This window comes from Gordionus sp. m RMFG-2023, chromosome 1, assembly GCF_954871325.1.
Source record: "Gordionus sp. m RMFG-2023 chromosome 1, tfGorSpeb1-WG-v2, whole genome shotgun sequence".
NCBI classification, from domain to species: domain Eukaryota; kingdom Metazoa; phylum Nematomorpha; class Gordioida; order Chordodea; family Parachordodidae; genus Gordionus; species Gordionus sp. m RMFG-2023.
The window spans coordinates 45,853,660-45,871,057 of record NC_088775.1 but is presented as its reverse complement, the minus strand read 5'-3'; the positions used below and the strand labels follow the sequence as shown (position 1 = coordinate 45,871,057).

Below are 17,398 nucleotides of genomic sequence, written 5' to 3'. Positions count from 1 at the left end.
TTAAAATTAGCGCGCTATCGCTATTTGTCAATAAAAAAAATTCAAACAAATTTTTTATTTTTTGCTTATAATGTTATTGTATAGTAAATATATAAAAATCAACATTTATAAATATTAAAATATAGTTAGTTTTGATTGTAAAAAAATTTATGGTAATTTGTTGCATTTTAATAATAAAATCATTTCAATATTATCATCCCAAAGTCTAGAGTGACGATCAGAAAGTATAAGTTTTGCCTTACTAAATAATCTCTCGACACTTGCACTGGAGGGTAAGGGGTATTTAATCTTATGTACATATATTAATATAAGATAGATTATCAATAATTTTATTTGCAAGTACATCGTAGGCATCCTATTATCATTTTGAGGGCTAATGCCACAGATCTTATTTTAAAGTCCTAGGGTCTAGCCAATGGCCTGTGATTCCCAAATAAGTTCAAAAATATTTAATCAGATCAATTTATAAATATAAATAAGTTTTCTCCCATGGTACATATATATGATATCTCTGATAACTCTATTAGAGCATCTTTCTCATTTTAAAGATATCTGCTATTTTATTCATTAGTGTCTGGCGGCATAAGTTGTACCAGGGGATAGAGTTTTAATCATCATGGTAAATGATGGATTATCAACTAAGGACATTGGCTGAACTGTATAGTATAAATTATAAAATCAACAATAACTTTATCAGCCAATTTCTGAGAAATATTGTCATTTGCATTATTAATTAATTTGATTTGAATTAGTCTTTTTGGATGTAGTTGCCTATATCAAAATTACTTAGATGTTTCTCCATTTCCTTAAAACTAATGAACAGTCTTATAAAATAAATATTATTAGAATGTAAAATGTCAATTTACTAGGTGTTTCTTGAGGTTATAGCTTATGATTGATTTGAGGAAATATTTTTTTTTACATTTTAAACAAATAAATTTGAAACCAGTTTTGGTTATATATTTATTTTTAAAAATTTTCAAATCTAGGGAATGGGAAATTTGTATTATAGCTATTAAGAACATTTTCTTCCCTGGTATCTTCCATTTCATTAATATCATTGTCTGAATCACTCTTAACGATTTAGATATCCATAGGCGATGACATTTTAAATTTAACACGTGATTTAGGTTTATAATACAAATGAAAATATAAATTACTATATTTCAATTTCAAAATTAAATAATAAATCATAAAAATTATAATTAATTATGGTATTATATTTAAATTTTCATGTTTATACTTACCTTCATTATATTTTTTAAAGGTAGCGAAGTAGTGGCTACCTAGCTACTTTCAAAAAAAGTAGCGCGCTAAAAAATTAAATAATTACAAAAAAGTAGCCCGCTATTAGTAATAGCTACCAAAAATGTTAGCGCGCTACTTTAACAACTCTGCAAAAATCGAAAAAACATAAAACTTTAAAATTAAATGTGCCGACACGTTGGCATAGTATTTTAATAATGCTGGAGAGTGGCAATAACAAAAATCCTATAAATATTCTATTAAATAGAATGGAGAACCCGGATCTCAGATTATTTAACTCCGATTGGGATTTGGGTAATGAACTATTAAATTTTCTTAAAACTGTAATAAAACAATTAACCTCAAAGGCAATTAATAATATGATTAATTAAATTCAAATATATAGTTAATTGTGTATACGTATTTAGATTGATTTGTAAAAGATATATAAACTCAAGTACAAAATATAATATTGTACAATATGTCATTGGTGCAGTTTCAAATATTGTTTAATATAAAAGAGTGCAAGATGGAAGTTTATGTATCAAAGATCGAATCCTCTTTAAAATCGCCAAAATAGAAGAAAAAAAATTGTTTTTATTAGCAAATTGGACTAGAAGTTTATTCAAAATTATTTACTTTGTGTTTGTCAAAGGCATTAGATGTAATTAAACTTTTAAAAAATTATTACTCTAAGAAAACTAATTTTATGCTGGAGGGATATTATTTTTTCAAAACGGAACAAGGAAAAGGAGAAACTATTACAGAATATATAAATAAATTAAAGATAAAATCAAATATGTGTGATTTTAGAGTGTATAATATAGTATTGCGGGTTAAATTAGTGTAGGGAATTACTATGAAAAAATATTAATAAAATTAATCAACATGCCAGGCTTGACATAGGAAAGGGCTGCACAAATCGCTACCTCAATGGAGACAACGGAAATGATTTCCATATCTGCAGGAAAGGAGATAAATAAAATTGCAAAAACAGCGACAAGGGAGCAGTATCAAATACAAACCAGTATCATAAATTATTTGTTATTATTGTAGATTAGAAAACCATATAAAACCAAAGTGCCCAAATATAAATGCAATTTCTCATAATTGTCATATAAGGGCATTTACAGAAAGTATGCAGAAGGAATCGTGGTAAGAAAGAATATATTTGAACGATAGATGCCCCAAAAAAGGGACAAGAAAGTTTTGAGGATTGGGATTCTCCAGAGGAGTCGCAGGACAAATTTGAGGTAAAATTATTGATATAAAATATATATTAATTTTTTAACTGACGTAGGATGGGCAGTCTCCATTTTGATATAGGAGACATTTACTGTTTAAAAATACCAGTAACAAAAACGTATATTATTTTAAAATCTTATAATAATGTAATGATCGATATTCTAGTAAATGTATATTACCCATTAATTATAATAAGAAATTAGGTTTACTGAAAAAGTTTAGAGCGAGTTTATCGGTAAAACCCAACCCAAATTTTCAATATCTTAAAAGCTGACCAATACCATTTTCGTGGAAGATAAAAAACTAGAAACGGAATTACAATCACTGGAATTCATGGAAGTTATAGAAAAACTAAAATACTATATATCGTTTCGCCGATCGTGTCTGTACTAAAAAAGATGGATCCTTACGAATTTGCGGTGATCGAGGTTAAGACAAATATTTTGATTGATAAATATCCTATACCCAGAATTAATGAATTATTAGCCATATTAGGTATTAAAAAATATATGGTATTAGATTTATCAGAAGCGTATTTTCAAATATCATAGATGAGGAGACAAAAAACTGTTAGTGGTCAACACGCCAAGATTGAATCGACTTCCGTTTGGGGTAGCCTCAGCGCCAGCCATTTTTCAACAAGCAATGGACTCGTTATAAAAAGTACTACCTAGGGTAGCGGTATATTTGGACGATATAATAATTACTGGGGAATCAATTGAGATTCATAAAAAAAATTGATAAATGTATTAAAAACGTTAGAAATAAACGGTATGAAATTAAATCTAAAAAAATGTAAATTTTTAAAAGAAAAGATTGAATTCTTAGGTGTTCTACCATTAGAAAGGAGGGTATCACAACAACAAATAAGAATGCCAATGCGATTTTAGACGCACCGTTACCTAAAAAACGTTAAAGAATTACAAGCTTTAATCGGTATAATTAATTATTACCAAAAATTTATAAGCAATTTTTCGAATATTGCCACTCCGTTATATATAATTCTAAGGAAAAATGTGGCATAGAAATGGACAGATAATAAAACAGTAAATAAATTTTAAAAATTAATATCAGAAAAATTTTTAACGCATTATAATCCGAAAAAGCCGATAATTCTAGCTGCTGACGCGTTGCAATATGGAATAGAATCAGCTATCTCATAAAATTAACAACGAAGAAAAGCCGGTTGGATTCTTCTAGAACATTAAATGCTGCCGAATAAATTACAGTCAGATAGAGAGTGAGGCTTTAGCAATCATATTTGGATTAATTAAATTTAAACAATATTTAATTGGGAATCATTTTTAAAAACCACTAATCATAAACCACTTATCTCGTTATGTAACCCACATAGAGGAATAACAAATATGTCGTCAAGATTAGTAAGATGGCCAATACTACTAGCAAATTATGATTGTGAATTGCAGTTTCGAGGAACGAAAAAAATAGCAAAGCGGATACACTTTCACGTTTCCCAATTGACGGTAAACTATCTGCTTGGGAAGAGTTAGATATTAATTTAATATTATCGAATGCTCCACAATTTATTTCAGCGTTAGATATAACACACACAAGAAATGACCCGGTACTATACGTTACATTACAACTGGGTGGCCGAAAATAATGAGGAAACTCTACGTTTTTCCAGCACCGAAATTAACTCACGACAGAGGCAAGGTGTGTATTATGGGAATCAAGAACCATAATTCCAAAAAAATTACAAGTAAATATATTGTCTTTTTTACATATGGGGCCAGGATTATACTAAAACAAAATTAATGGCCCAAGAGAACGTTTGGTGCCCTAATATTAACGAAGATATTAAATTACACGGTAAGAATTGTGAATTATGTCAAACAAATAACCCTAGCGGTAAAACGATCATAAGGAAATGGTTCTCCACAAATAAACCATGGGGAAGAATTCAATTTTGCCGGACCAATTAACGGAAAATTTTAGTAAATGGTCTGAAATACAAAAACTATCGACAAATGATTTTACTGAAGTAAGTAAAATATTGTTAAAACTTTTTGCTATTTTCGGTTACCCCAATACTATTGTTACGGATAATGGGCCCCCATTTCAAAGTAGAGAATTCAATATATTTTGCAAACAATAAGCAATTAGAAATGTGCATAGTGCCCCTTACCACCCAAGAACTAACGGAGAAGCGGAGAGGTTAGTACAAGCTTTTAAGAGTTTTTTAAAAACAAAATAAGATTGTGTTTTTAATTATCAAAATATTCCACAAATAACCACAAAACAATCACCAAGTTCAATTATGCTTAAATTTCAACCCATATGGACCCTTACAATTAATAAACCCAATTTATTCGCATCCATACAGACCCCAGTTATCAGGTTTTTTTTAAAATATATATGAGAAAATATATGCAAGATTTTAAAAATAGATATTTGGATACCAGGTATCTCGTTAAAAGAACAGGACCAATGACGTTTTTAGCTGAGACTAAATTAGGGTTATGGAGAAGGCATATTAATCAGTTAAAACATCGATTCGACGATTCCGATTTAAAAAATAGAGAGGAAGGAAGAGAAGGAGAAACGATGCAAACTACACCATGAATGAATGAAAGTGATCCTATACAAGACTCGATGACCAAAGACATTGATCACAAGACTCCGATGGCCAAAGAATTGATCCGATACAAGACTCAATAACCAAAAATACAGCATAAATGATAAGATTGAAATCGACATTACAGATCAACCAGCGGTGGAAAACGAAAGTACAATTAGTCGTTATCCAAAACGGATAAGAAAAACCGTTTCAAATCGAGAGCCCAAAAAGGAGAGAATAGATGTAATAGAATCAATTAACCTCAATGTTACTTAATAATGATTAACTGTATTCATATATTGCTAATTGTGTATGATTATTAATTGATGTATTTAAATTGATTTGTAAAATATATATAAACTGAAGTACAAAATATATTAATACAATTAAAAATATAATAAATTGTACAATATGCCAAAAACTTTCAAAAAAACTGTTGAATTTTTATCCGTCCAAAAAAGGAGTTACTAAAAATTTATCCTTATTATTTCGTAGTGAAATTAAAAATCATTTAATTGTAAAAGAATATGATAGTTCTCCCATAGCATCCCTTAAACAAAATATGCTTACTAAATTTGATAATAGATTTCCAATAACCGATCTTCAGGTAGTATTATAAAATACATAAATTAGTTTCTTTTATATTATTACTTTGTTTTATTTTTTTTACTTAAGTGCTAGGAGCACTTTTGGATCCTCATTTTCAATTTATAAACATAGTAAATGAATATTTAAAGAAAAAATATTACTCAAGTGCAATTTCTGTCAACACGCTACCTCTCTGTTGCCATACACGGACGAATTAACTGAATGTGAAACGACGGAAGTTGCTTCAGAATTCGATTATCTTAAGTCATTGGCTACGAAACATTCATCTATTCATAACAATAAACTGGAACAATAAGACTATTTAACTAGTCTAGAAAAAGAGTTATTCATTATTTTCGCCTTATAATTTAGAGATAAAAGATGTCTTTAATTTTTGGAAGATAAGAGCATTGGATCTTCCTAAACTTTCAATATTAGCTAGAAAGGTCCTGTGCGTTCCAGCTACGAGCACACCCAGCGAGCGTTTATTTTCCATAGCTGAGCTTACTCTGAACAATAAGAGATCATCTTTATGTCCTATAAATCTAAATAAAATAATATTTATACATGATTTATAACTTAATAAAATAATTAAATTAGTTATAAATAAACATAATAAAGCAATTTTATTTTAAAAGTGTTTCCAATGAATTTATAATAATTAAAAAATTTAAGTTATAAAAATATTTGACACCGCTCCAGATTTTTGTGGGCGTGTAAGTCGATTCGCCGCCGCCAGCCGATCGTTTGAAAAAAAACGCCGCCACCGATAATGCTGTCGACGCACATGTCTAGGTATTGATATTTTTATTATTATCTTGTTTACATATTTTGTGCTCTCGTAATAAGAGTTTTTATTCGAGAACGGCTAACTCTGTATATAAGTATGGGAAAAATTGTATCTGCTTATAGATACATTTTTAAATGGTGTATCTATATCTGTATCTAGATTCATTTTTAGAAGATGTATCGATAACAAGATTCATTTAAAAATGCACTACCAAATAAATTTATAAAGGTGTTATACATCCATAATTATATTATAATTCTTATAGGAGTGACTACTATAAGCTCTTTTTATCCTCTACAATATTTTAGAACCTTTCATAAGCATATCCGGGATATTGTGGGGGGGGGGCACTAATAGCTGGGGTGTTCCCAAAAAAATTTATTGGAGATATATAGCTCCACTTATTGTAGGCCTTTGGCTATATTAGATTTTCATTAAAATAATTTTTTCCATTTTTTTTAAAATTTTGAATTATAATAGTTATTTTGAAAGTTATTTCCTTTCTAATTCTTGCTTATAGTGATGTTTACATTTCTTGTAATAGGGAAGGAAATCTCCTCTTGACTACACGCTTGGAACCTCTAGATTCAAATACTCTTGACTACACGCTTGGAACCTCTAGATTCAAATAATACTAAAAAAAAATAAGACACTTTATTATTTAGATGATAGTCATTATTTTTAATTATTTCATTAACAAATTAAGAGGTTTATATACTAAATCTAAAGGGCCCATATATTTGGCTTCTAAAGATTGCATAATTATAGACTCTGATGAAGTTTTAAATATAAACAAACTGTCATTAATTGTAGATATCAACTATTATATATCTGAGTGCATTGTCAGAAATAAGTTAAAATAAGGTCAATTGTTTGACTTATATTAAAGCATTAATAAAATATCCAGATGATTTTTATATTAATTATTAATAGTAATAACAAGGGGTTTATATATCCCTCATCTAGTGTCACAAGCATATGTTTAATAACAAATTCTTCAGGCCCTTGAATAAAAACACAAAACATAAAATGGCTGCCCTTATGTTAAAATATCATGTGTTATCTAACATGTATATTTTACCAGATTTGGCAAAACACATGTTTAATCAAGTTATTTCTAAATTTTAATTAATCTCTTAATCTGTAGATATAAAAACACATTATTTCATCATTTTGTGAGAAAAGAATTTTAAAAATAAATATTATAAAATTTGATATAATTTATTATATATAATATTACTAATTAGGGCAATAATTATTTTTTTCATTATATAAAATAATCCTGTTTATTTTTAATTTTTCTTACATTTTGTATTTTATCTATTCTTCCATAAAAAATTATATGAATTTTAAATTTATGTCATTTTATATTATAAAATCTAAAAACTAAATCAGATGTAAGAAGTTTATTGTAAAATGTAATAAAATTAATTTACATAGTATATTTTTTTTATTTTTTAGCTTTCCAAGTGGGTGGGTTAAAAGATTTTTTACACTATGGGCGAGAGTGGGCGGGTTAAGAAACTTAAGCAATGAGTGGTTGGGCTAAAAAAATTTAAAATAATTTAAGTTAATATTATTAAAAAATGGTTATTATGAACTTTTTGGATATTAAATATTAAAATGTCCTTTTTTGGTATCACAAAAACTCTTTTGTATATTTAAAACTGCTTTGGTGGAAACAACAAGAAAAAGATTTGCCAAAGCTATCAAGATTAATAAGAAATATATTGGCAATTCCAACTAGTACTTCTTCTGAACAGGAATTTAGCATTGCTGGAAGGTTTTTAGAACAAAGTAGAATTTGTTAGATTCCGAAAATGTCGATTCATTATTATTTTTGCATTATAATTACATATAATATCTTTATATTTATATCTTTTCATAAGTATTATATTTGATCAAATAAATTATACATAATTTAAATTCAATATTTTTTATGCTTAATATTGTAATTTGCATAATTATATTCCTGTAGAGGTGTAATGCTGAGATATTTTTATTAAATGCTTAAAAAATTAAAAAATATAATTAAATTTTATAATAGCAGGCTTGGGTTAAATTTTTTTTATAAATAATGGATGGGCGGGTTTAGACTAATGGATGGGCGGGTTTAGACTAATGGGTGGGTGGGTGGGTAAGAAATTTTAGACAAATGGGCAGGTATATTTTTTTGAAAACTATGGGTGGGCTGGGTGGGCGGGTTAAATTTTTTTAAGGCTGCATTCAAAGTGGAGACGGACCATTTTTTACATCCGTTCCGTCAAAAGTCAATCTCATTAAAAATGTTATATATGTTCATAGTGCATCCGTTCCGATACCTTTTATCTTAAAAACGGATCCTGCAAATTTTGAGATCAAAACATTTTGACTTTTTGATCTGGCAAATTTTATAGAGCGTTATAACGTTACGTATAATTTTTTAAAAATGAAAATCAATATATATCATTTTTAATGAGATTGACTTTTGATGGAACGGATGTAAAAAACGGATCCGTCTCCACATTGAATGCAGCCAAAATATTGGGTGGGTGGGCTTATGGTTCAAAAATCCACCCAATGCAGACCTCTAATTTATATTCAAACCTCAACAAGATGATACACCGGGACACCATTGTAAAACCTGGCATTATAGTAAACTTTATTGCTTATTTTCTTATATTAAATCAATCACGTATTTGACTTTATTTTATAATAAAATTATATAAAAAGTGAAAATAAAGGTTGCTATTTTCAAGATGTTAATTATTTTAAAGACATTTTTTTTATCGTTGAGCAGTCTATATTAATATAAGTCTATGATTAAAATAGAATGGTGATCTAAATAACAAATGAGACATGATAATTATTAAATATGAAAAAGATTTGCTGATGAATATCATTTTGTAACTGAGTGTGTGGTAATGATACGAAATCTTATTATAGGGTCATTCCATGTCAAATGAGCAAAAAAATGAAATTTTCGGCCGTACCCTTTGATTTTTTTAAAATTTGGTAATCAAGGTTAATGTAGTTAAGAAATAGCCAAAATTTTAGCCTCGTAACATTTATATTGGGTTCAAAGTGGCAAAATGACGTATTTTTACCATTATCTGCCTTCATTCAATTAAGCATATCTTAAAAACTACATATTTGTAAATAACAATATTAATATCAAAATTACGTACAAAGATTATACTTTCAGATAAAAGTATATTTTTTATATTTTATCCAATTTCCGGTCATTTTATTTAATATGCAAGGACTAAAAACGATTTTTTGTAAATAATACGACCTCAATATTTTTAAAAAATTTAGTAGATATTACTAAACTCTTCCTTTATATTTATAAAAAAAAATTGGTGTGGAACGTGGCCATCTTCATTCTCAAAATCGATAAAAATGTTTAGAAAAGTGTATAAATATTTTCCCGAAAGGGGGCGTCTTTGTATAAAATTATATATTAATCAGTTTTTAATGGATTTTCGTAAACTATTTGATATAATTTAAAGGATTATTCATCTTGTAAATGATAATAACAATAAATAGGGCTTTCATTCAATTATAGAAATTGTTTATCGATAAAAGAAATTCAATTTATTATATTTATAATTTATTATAAAATTTTTTGCTAATAATGAATATTAATAAAATATGTCCAACCAAGTTTCGAGTTCTTAAATATATGAAATCTTGTGCATTTCATATATGACGCCAAAAATAATATCAAAATTTTCGATACTCAATTTTTTTAAATAATTTGATATTTTTAAAATATTACAAATATGAATTTATTATTATAATGAAATTATTATATACAAAATAAAAGTATTATCATCATAAAAAATCCAAAACAATATAAATATTATATCGGATTTTCTAAATCGGCATACCCTTACTTGTAAATAAGAATAACAATAAATGAGTGTTTCAATCAATTAAATAAATTTATATGGGCAAATGTGATAATTGACCAGGGTCAACACATTTACGAGATCAAATAGAAATATCTTGTTCTATGGACATCAAATTTATAACATACAAATAATGGCTATCCGTAGATAGAACCACTCTTGAAACAATAACCAAACCAGTAGATGAATTTATCAATGCCTTTTTGGAAAAAATCGAATCTTTATTACCCCATTCTTTTATTTCAAAGCAGCAATCGTTGTATTAAAACAATCTAAAATTGAACTTATACGAAGGCCAATATTTAATTTTATGTGGTTTTTAGAAAACTATAGCTTTATACTTCAGGATGAAGTACAAAGTTATCATTGGAATAGGGCTCAATCCACTGTTCATCCACCCTTTTGTTATATATTATAAAGATAACTTTGCCAATATTTATTACCTAAATTATGTAATGATATCCGAATCATTCCAACACTATACAATAGCGGTACATTATTTCCAAAAAACATTGGTAAATTTTTAAATTAATAAAATTTCTGTCAAATAAAAATTTTTATTTTTTCGATGGATCCGCTGCACAGTATAAAAATCGTAAAAAATTTACATATTTACCATGATGAGATGGATTTAGGGGTAGGGGTGGAATGACATTTTTCTGCTACAGCACACGGGAAAAGTGTTTGTAATGGGATTGGTGGCACTGTTAAAAGATTAGCCTCTATAACTAGTTTACAAAGGCCTTACTCAAAGCAAATAATCACATCATATGAATTGTACAAGTTTGCTAAAGAAAATATTTATGGCATATATTTTGAATATATGACCCAAAAAAATTATGATTCCGAAGAACTATTACTCAGAGAAAGATTTTCAAACACTTGTTTATGATTTGGTGGTTAGCCTTTGTTTTAGGGAAAAATCAAAAGCAGTAAGAAATATATATATAAGGTTTTTATACCCATCCAAACCTTCTAATTCCTTTACATTTCCAAGTATAGATGACACTAGAGATCTGCAAAGTTGGGCCCGGCTCCAACGAGCTTCGGGCCTAATTTTATTTAAAATAATCGGGTTCGGGCCGGGCCTAATATTTTTAAAAAAATTCAAGCCTGGTCGGGTCGGACCTTGGAAATTTTTTTAAATATATTTAAATTTATCAATTTTATATTGAATTTTTTATGTAAAATAAAAATTGATTTTATTTATTGAAACTCACAATATAACATATGTCTTTTATTTTGAGTAATTCTAAAAATTAATTTCTATATTTAAATAAATTCGGGTTGGATTAGAATTCGGGCCGGCAAAACTTTTTAAAAAAAATTTCTAGCCGGGCCAGGCTTGAAAAATTAGGCCCGATGCAGATCACTAGATGACACTCTTTACTTTCCAAAATGTCATATCTTAACATTAGTTTCATCGTTAACTGCTACTGGCCATAGTTATACATTGTCATCATAAGAAAGTAAATGCACTACTGAAAAATTAGAATCTTTTAAAAGTGAGATATATATTAGATTTTAAAATTTATATTATATCAATTATTTTTAATATTTAGGGGGCCATATATGAAATGCACAAGATTCTGATTCATATATTCAAGAACTTTAAACTTGGTTGAATATATTTTATTAATATTCATTAAATATAAATATATGTTATATAGGCAAAAAATTTTATAATAAATTTTAAAGTAATAAATTGAATTTCTTTTATCGATACACAATTTCCATAATTGAATGAAAGCACCATTTGTTATTTTCACTTACAAGATGAATAATCCTTTAAATTATATCAAATAGTTAAAGAAAAACTATTAAAAACTGATTAATATATAATTTTATACAAAGACGCCTAATTTCGGGAAAATATTTATACACTTTTCTAAATATAATGAAGAGGGCCGCGTCCCAGACCAATTTTTTTTTATAAATGTAAAGGAAGAGTTTAGTAATGTCTAATAAATTTTTTTTAAAATTGAAGGTCGTATTATTTCCAAAAAATAGTTTTTAGTCCTTGCATATTAAATAAAATAACCGGAAATTGGAAAAAGAATAAAAAATACCTTTTTATCTGAAAGTAGAATCTTTGTACGTAATTTTGATATTAAATTTATTATTAACAATTATGTAGTTTTTAAGATATGCTTAATTAAATGAAGACAGATAATGGTAAAAATACGTCATTTTTCCGTATTTGAACCCTAATTAATATCTCCAAAAGTATAAATGTTACGAGGCTAAAATTTTGGCTATTTCTAAACTACACTAACCTTTCTTTGCTAACCAAATATTAAAAAATTCGAAGGGGGTCAGCCGAATTGTGGTTGATTTGTCATGGAATGACCCTATAATGAATTGAATATAGTAAAACAATGGGAAAAACACCATGGAGATTTAGAGATATATGATAATCTATTGATGGTGACGATAAAAGATATATGTAATAAATTTATACTTATGAAAACCTGGTTATTGATATTTGTTTGGTTGTAATGTAAAAAAATAAGGAGATATTGGACTTAGCATTATGATAAATGTTATGAAAAATATAAAGATATGGGCTAACAACCATAGTACCCCAAGAATAGGTGCCTATAATTAAGATTGGGTTACTAAGTACAAAGATTAGACTATAGATGGTTCATTGAAATATAATAATAAGATACCTTATCGAGTAGTTGGTGTCCATATTAAAGATTAGGTTACCAAGTATAAAGACCTAAATGTGGTCATCAAAATATATTAAGTAGATACCCTAAAGAAGTAGATGCCTGAATTAAAGATCAGGATACCAAGGATACAGATAGTTCATCGATATGAACAAATATGACTACCTCTTAATTATGATGAGGGAAAAGATTTAAAATCCAAAATTAAAGTAAATTGGTGATGGGATTTGGCTAAAGTGACATTGTGATATTTATGTGACAACAAAATTTTCAGGTACCATTCAATGTTTAACGGCATGTGAAATGTCCATGAATTATTCAACATATGGAGGTAAGTTGACTTCAATTTATGTAATGTATTAAATGAATCATCAGTCTGTTATAATTAATATTATTAAACCAGGTATAGTTTTACATGTCCACTTGGAATTAACTATAATGAGTTTTAGGTATTTTTTTTATATATTATTATTTCTCCTTAATATATTTTTTCCCATTTTTTAATTATTTTACTTAAAAAATATATTTAAAATTTTAATTATAATTCAAAACAATTTCCTGATTTTTAAAATTGCTTGTTTTATATTTTTGTCGTTAGTTCTCTGCATGACTTTTTTTTATTGGTGTATTGTGTTTTTTTCATTTTATTTTGGTCTAAGCCTATATTATATTACAAAATAATATAAATAAAAATTAATTGCTTTGACAATTATACAATAAATTAAAGTGTAAACCTCTGTAATAAAATGAAAATTATATTTACCAGCCAACATACTAATAACAGATAGAAGAATTTTTTCTATGCTCTGAACTGGGCTCCATCTTTCAGAACTAGATTCATACCCCATAGGATCATCTCCAGGTGTATGTAATATTGATATGCACACTTTACCATCTTTATAAACTATAATAAAAATTATTTAGAATCACATCATGTGATATAACTGTTTGGGTGGAACATATCACATGTGAAAATCATTTTAGGGGGACTTAGTGGATAGTCAGTTGGAAAAAATAGTTTGGTTGGAAAAACTCCACCTTCAAAAGGTGTTCCCTGTGGTCCACTAATAAAAAAAATTGATCTTAATATATAGATTAAATTACATTATAAGTGCTTCCCATTCAAAAAAATCATCTTCTGTAACAGGGCCTGCAATAATCCCTTCTGGAGGGTTTATAGTTAATTCTATTATGAATATCAATCTTTATATTATCACAATTTTATTTATACGCTTATATTCGGCCATCAATCTCCTTAAAGCAGATCCAGACATCTGTATGTTTAAAAAGGAATAATGATATATGATGTTGGTGGGTAAATAGCCATTGCTAAACAACGTCCAGAACATATTAAAAAGATCAATTTATTTTGTAATATACACTTACATATTAATATGGATTTTTAAATTATGATTTAATATTTTTGCTAAAAGCAAAATAGTAAAAAAATATTATAACTGAAAAGCAGCCGCTAAAGCGCAACTCGGGGAGGGCGTCTAGGTCTCTACACAGCATCTACATGACAGGATTTTGACTGGATGCAAACCCCCTTAAAAAATCTTTGCCTACCCCCCTTAAAAATCGCCACCTTCTGCGGCGGTGTCTCTTTATCATTATTTTTACCTATTTATTTATTGATACTCTTTTCAAAGAATTTATAAAGGATAACTTAAATTAATCTATATCTACTACCAACTATCTATATTTTGTGATTATAAATAAATTATTTTTTAGATAATCAATTCAATTAAAACCTCCATTATTTACAATGAATTAGTTATTATGGCATTATGAGCTTGCTAAAATATCTAAACCTTTTAAATTACATTTAAAAGGATTGTTTATTTGGAAAACAATGTGTATGATTGTTTGCAATATATAGATTTGGTCGATGAATTGTATTATAATAATACTATAATAAAAGTATAATTTTTACAGCAATAAATTTTGTCCTATTTCATCACAAAATTTAATAGATAACCCCCCAAAAAATTTATCCTACCCCCAATAAACAGCTTACCTCCTACCCCCTCAAAAAAATAGGATGCAAACTGTTCCTACCTCTCCCGCTCATGTAGACGCTGCCTCTACATAAAAACACTCGCTATTTTTTCAAACTCAGGAGCCAGAGCTGGAGTTTGAGGTTAGGGGGATCTTTTGATCCATTTATTTTATTGCATAAGTTGCTTAGAAAATAATTTCAATTAGCATTGTTGAATGCGAATGTATTAGATTTTTGAAAAATCAAAGAATTGACATTCTGCCAAAAGCAGAGTTGTACAAAAGATCTTCTTTGAAGATTATTTGAGCAAGATCTTTGAAGATCGTAAAATTTGAAGACCTTTTACTTTTAAAAAATTTTGAGCAACGATCTTCAAAGATCGAGATCTTTTGAAGATCTTTTATTTAAAAATATTTTAGATCAACGATATTCAAAGATTTTTATATTTTATAATGTTTTATTTTTTTGATATTATTTTTTGAAGTAAATGGATTAGTAAGCAAAGCATGTTAAATTAAAATAAAAATTTAATAAAGATGTATCGACAATTTTCCTAATCGTTATTTTTTTAAACTTTTTTCGACATATATGGGTAAAAAAAAATTTATATAAAAAAAAGTTTATATTATAATTTCAATGAAGATGTAATGTAAGTAACATAAAAAAGTGGAAATTGTAATAATCGTTATTTTAAACTTATTTGATTTATTATATCGTAAATTAAATAGGTTATAATTATTAATATTAAAATGTAAAAATAAAATTTCAATAAGATGTACCATAGAAAAATGACAATTGTTATAATCGTTATTTTTGAAAATTTTTTTAAAGCATAGATATTGTTAACATGTTAAATTAAAATTTCAGTGAAGATGAACCAAAGGAAAGTGACAATTGTCATAATCGTTATTTTTGAACATTTTTGAATATTTTTAAAGCTAATGAGTAAAAATAGATATTATTAATATGTTAAATTAAAATTTCAGTGAAGATGTACTACAGGAAAGTGACAATTGTCATAATCGTTATTTTTGAACCTTTTTAAATTTTTTTTAAGCAAATGGGTAAAAGAAGATATTGTTAAAATGTTAAATTAAAATTTCAGTGAAGATGTACTACAGGAAAGTGACAATTGTCATAATTGTTATTTTTGAACTTTTTTGAATTTTTTTAAAGCATTTGGGAAAAATAGATATTGTTAACATGTTAAATTAAAATTTCAGTGAAGATATACTACAGGGAAGTGACAATTGTCATAATCGTTATTATTGAACTTTTTTAATTTTTTTTAAAGCAAATGGGTAAAAATAGATATTGTTAATATGTTTTAAATTAAAATTTCAGTGAAGATGTACTACAGGGTGACAATTGTCATAATCGTTATTTTTGAACCTTTTTAAAAATTTTTTAAAGCAAATGGGTAAAATAGATATTGTTAACATGTTAAATTAAAATTTCAGCGAAGATGTACTACAGGAAAGTGACAATTGTCATAATCGTTATTTTTGAACCTTTTTAAAATTTTTTAAAGCAAATGGGTAAATGAAGATATTGTTAACATGTTAAATTAAAATTTCAGTGAAGATGTACTACAGGAAAGTGACAATTGTCATAATCGTTATTTTTGAACTTTTTTGAATTTTTTTAAAGCAAATAGGTAAAAATAGATATTGTTAACATGTTAAATTAAAATTTCAGTGAAGATATACTACAGGAAATTGACAATTGTCATAATCGTTATTTTTGAACCTTTTTAAATTTTTTTAAAGCAAATGGGTAAATGAAGATATTGTTAACATGTTAAATTAAAATTTCAGTGAAGATGTACTACAGGAAAGTGACAATTGTCATAATCGTTATTTTTGTAATTTTTTGAATTTTTTTAAAGCAAATAGGTAAAAATAGATATTGTTAACATGTTAAATTAAAATTTCAGTGAAGATGTACTACAGGAAAGTGACAATTGTCATAATCGTTATTTTTGAACCTTTTAATTTTTTTTAAAGCAAATGGGTAAAAGAAGATATTGTTAACATGTTAAATTAAAATTTCAGTGAAGATGAACTACAGGAAAGTGACAATTGTCATAATCGTTATTTATGAACTTTTTTGAATTATTTTAAAGCATTTGGGTAAAAATAGATATTGTTAACATGTTAAATTAAAATTTCAGTGAAGATATACTACAGGGAAGTGACAATTGTCATAATCGTTATTTTTGAACTTTTTTGAATTTTTTTAAAGCAAATGAGTAAAAATAGATATTATTAATATGTTAAATTAAAATTTCAGTGAAGATGTACTACAGGAAAGTGACAATTGTCATAATCGGTATTTTTGAACTTTTTTGAATTTTTTTAAAGCAAATAGGTAAAAATA

The 17,398-nt window shown here is 27.0% G+C and overlaps 1 protein-coding gene across 1 annotated transcript in view; it reads right to left on the bottom strand.

Annotated features, from left to right (window-relative positions):
- Nucleotides 1-14,337, bottom strand: part of LOC135927489 (ubiquitin-conjugating enzyme E2 G2-like) — a 48,161-nt gene extending 33,824 nt beyond the window's left edge. Inside the window, exons 1-4 of the mRNA XM_065463500.1 lie at nt 14,249-14,337; nt 14,122-14,203; nt 13,963-14,081; nt 13,781-13,921 (exon numbers count right to left, since the gene is read on the bottom strand). Of these exons, the coding sequence (XP_065319572.1) occupies nt 13,781-13,921; nt 13,963-14,081; nt 14,122-14,203; nt 14,249-14,291 (385 nt within the window). The 5' untranslated portion in view covers nt 14,292-14,337. The remainder of the gene's footprint in view (nt 1-13,780; nt 13,922-13,962; nt 14,082-14,121; nt 14,204-14,248) is intronic.
- Between the last annotated feature and the right edge of the window lie 3,061 nt (nt 14,338-17,398).